Source organism: Penaeus vannamei, unplaced genomic scaffold (genome assembly GCF_042767895.1).
Source record: "Penaeus vannamei isolate JL-2024 unplaced genomic scaffold, ASM4276789v1 unanchor5310, whole genome shotgun sequence".
In the NCBI taxonomy this organism is placed as follows: Eukaryota; Metazoa; Arthropoda; class Malacostraca; order Decapoda; family Penaeidae; genus Penaeus; species Penaeus vannamei.
Window position 1 is genome coordinate 441 of NW_027218288.1, and position 2,154 is coordinate 2,594.

The following is a 2,154-nucleotide window of genomic DNA, read 5'->3' on the forward strand; positions in this document are numbered from 1 at the left end:
GAAACTCTATCTCGTTTAGCTGCTGTATTAATGAAAGTCAAGACGTAAAGTTGGTAGCGTGTCTTGGTAGCTGGGCCGGGTAGCGTGTCGAGGTCAGCTTGGCTACGGGTGACGTCGGGAGGTCCGCACGGTACGAGGGTTTGATTCTGTCTGCTTATTTATGGTTGCCCCTTGATGAGAGCGCCCTCTTTATAGTGACTGCCATAGTGCATGTTTGTGCCTTTGTGTGTGTGTGTGTGTCTGTTTGATCTGTGTAAATATATAATATTTTGGCTTACAGGTAGATGGAGATTTGCCCGAGTTTCTTTCGGAAACTGAAAGCAAGAATCTTGAGAAAGGCCTCATTGGCTCTGAAGGCTACGCAGGAATAGCAGGATTTGACGGGAAAAAAGGTGAAAAGGGTGAAAAAGTAAGTTTGTTCTTTCTTAAGTAATGCTTCGTGCCATGAACTCAACCTTCTGGTAAACAAACCGTAAACTCCTCTAGTGCTATGGATTTTTCTCAACAATGCTGCCGTGTGCTTGCAGGGGCTGCCGGGCGCACCAGGCTTTAAAGGGTCGAAAGGCGAACCCGGGATCCCAGGCATGAATGGCGCCCCAGGGCCGCCGGGACTTGCTGGAAATCCAGGTGTTCCTGGTGAAAAAGGTGAAAAATGAGCACATTCCTGATTACTGGTTACTGTTCATGAAAACTTTTTGCATATGCTTTGCATCAAAATGCAATATTCGTGTGTAAGCATTATTGACAAATATTTCAGGCAACAAGGGTCTCCCAGGGACCGGGAAACCGGGAACTCCAGGAACCCCGGGAGGTCTTACCGAGGATGAACGAAGAATCATAATAGATGATGTGAGCATTTAACATTTTTAAGTATGACGATGATATATAGTAGTAAAAAAGTTAAAAGATAAAGATGAATAAAATAAATGACAATTACTATTACCATTATCTTTACTATTATTATTATCATTATTATAAATGTTAATGTTATTAACATTTTTCATTATTATGCTAATGAAGATGGCTGAAATGACGGATAATAGTAATTAATAATAAAGAAATAATGATAAATGTAATAATAACGATTAAAAATATAATTTAAACTTGAACTGTGGCTTTTCTACGGACCATTATAATAATAATAATAATAATAATAACAATTATAATGATATATTTTTATTGGAAACTTTCAGCCGCGTCAACATCTCAGGTCATTAGCGGCGTATGCAAAACTTATTAATAGGGGAAGGCTTGAGGGCGATTTAACAATTAGGACAAAATGTACTAGATGCCAAAGGTTATAGACCGTGTAGGTTATTCTGGTAGTGGAAATGGTAAAGAAGAAACAAGAAAGGAGTACGAAGGCCGTTCAGGACTGCACAAAGCCAGCCTTTCATCCTTTCAGCGCGATTCTCACACTTTAGGATGGGAACAGAAGAAGAGGATGAAGAAGAGACAGAAAAGGAAATGAGAGAAGAAAAGACCATGCAGAATTAGTTGAGGCGAGGGCTGAGGTCCAAGGCAGGGTAGATCCCCTACGTTGGGCGTCAATCTTTGTCTCCGAAACCCCCTAAGACGACTACGGGCATAGAATTAGGGGGGGAGGGGGTAATGACAATAATGATTATAATAACAATGGTTTCAATGATAAAAGTAATTATAATTATAATAATAATAAACAATAAAATAACAACAATAATAAGGGCTATGATAATAATAATGATAATAATTGTTATAATAATAACAATAATAAGGGCTATAATGATAATAATAACAATAAAGATTGTTACAATAATAACAATTATAATGATCACGATTATAGTGATTATATTAACTATAATAATAATGATAATAATTATAGAAATAATAATAACGATCATAATAATAATAACAATAGTCTTTACGGCTGTAATAACAATAATAACATTTACAATAATAATAATAGTAACGATTTTAATAATGATAATACTAATGACTGGTATAATGAAAATAGTAATAACAATTGTAATAATAATAGAGATTATAATGATAATAGTAAGAGTTATGCAAATAATGATAATAATAATGATCATAATAATGATAACGATTATAATAATAACTGATTATAGTTATTATGATAACGATTATAATGTTAATAACGATGATAATCCTAAT

At 35.0% G+C, this 2,154-nt stretch overlaps 1 protein-coding gene across 1 annotated transcript; it reads left to right on the forward strand.

Moving 5' to 3' along the window:
* Positions 1-280: 280 nt before the first annotated feature.
* LOC138861413 (macrophage receptor MARCO-like) lies at positions 281-1,733 on the forward strand (the record flags this gene model as incomplete). The annotated part of the gene is given in 4 exon segments (XM_070120470.1): positions 281-409; positions 528-645; positions 758-849; positions 1,194-1,733. Coding segments are annotated over 4 exon segments (450 nt in total), but the record flags the coding sequence as incomplete, so codon positions are not given.
* Between the last annotated feature and the right edge of the window lie 421 nt (positions 1,734-2,154).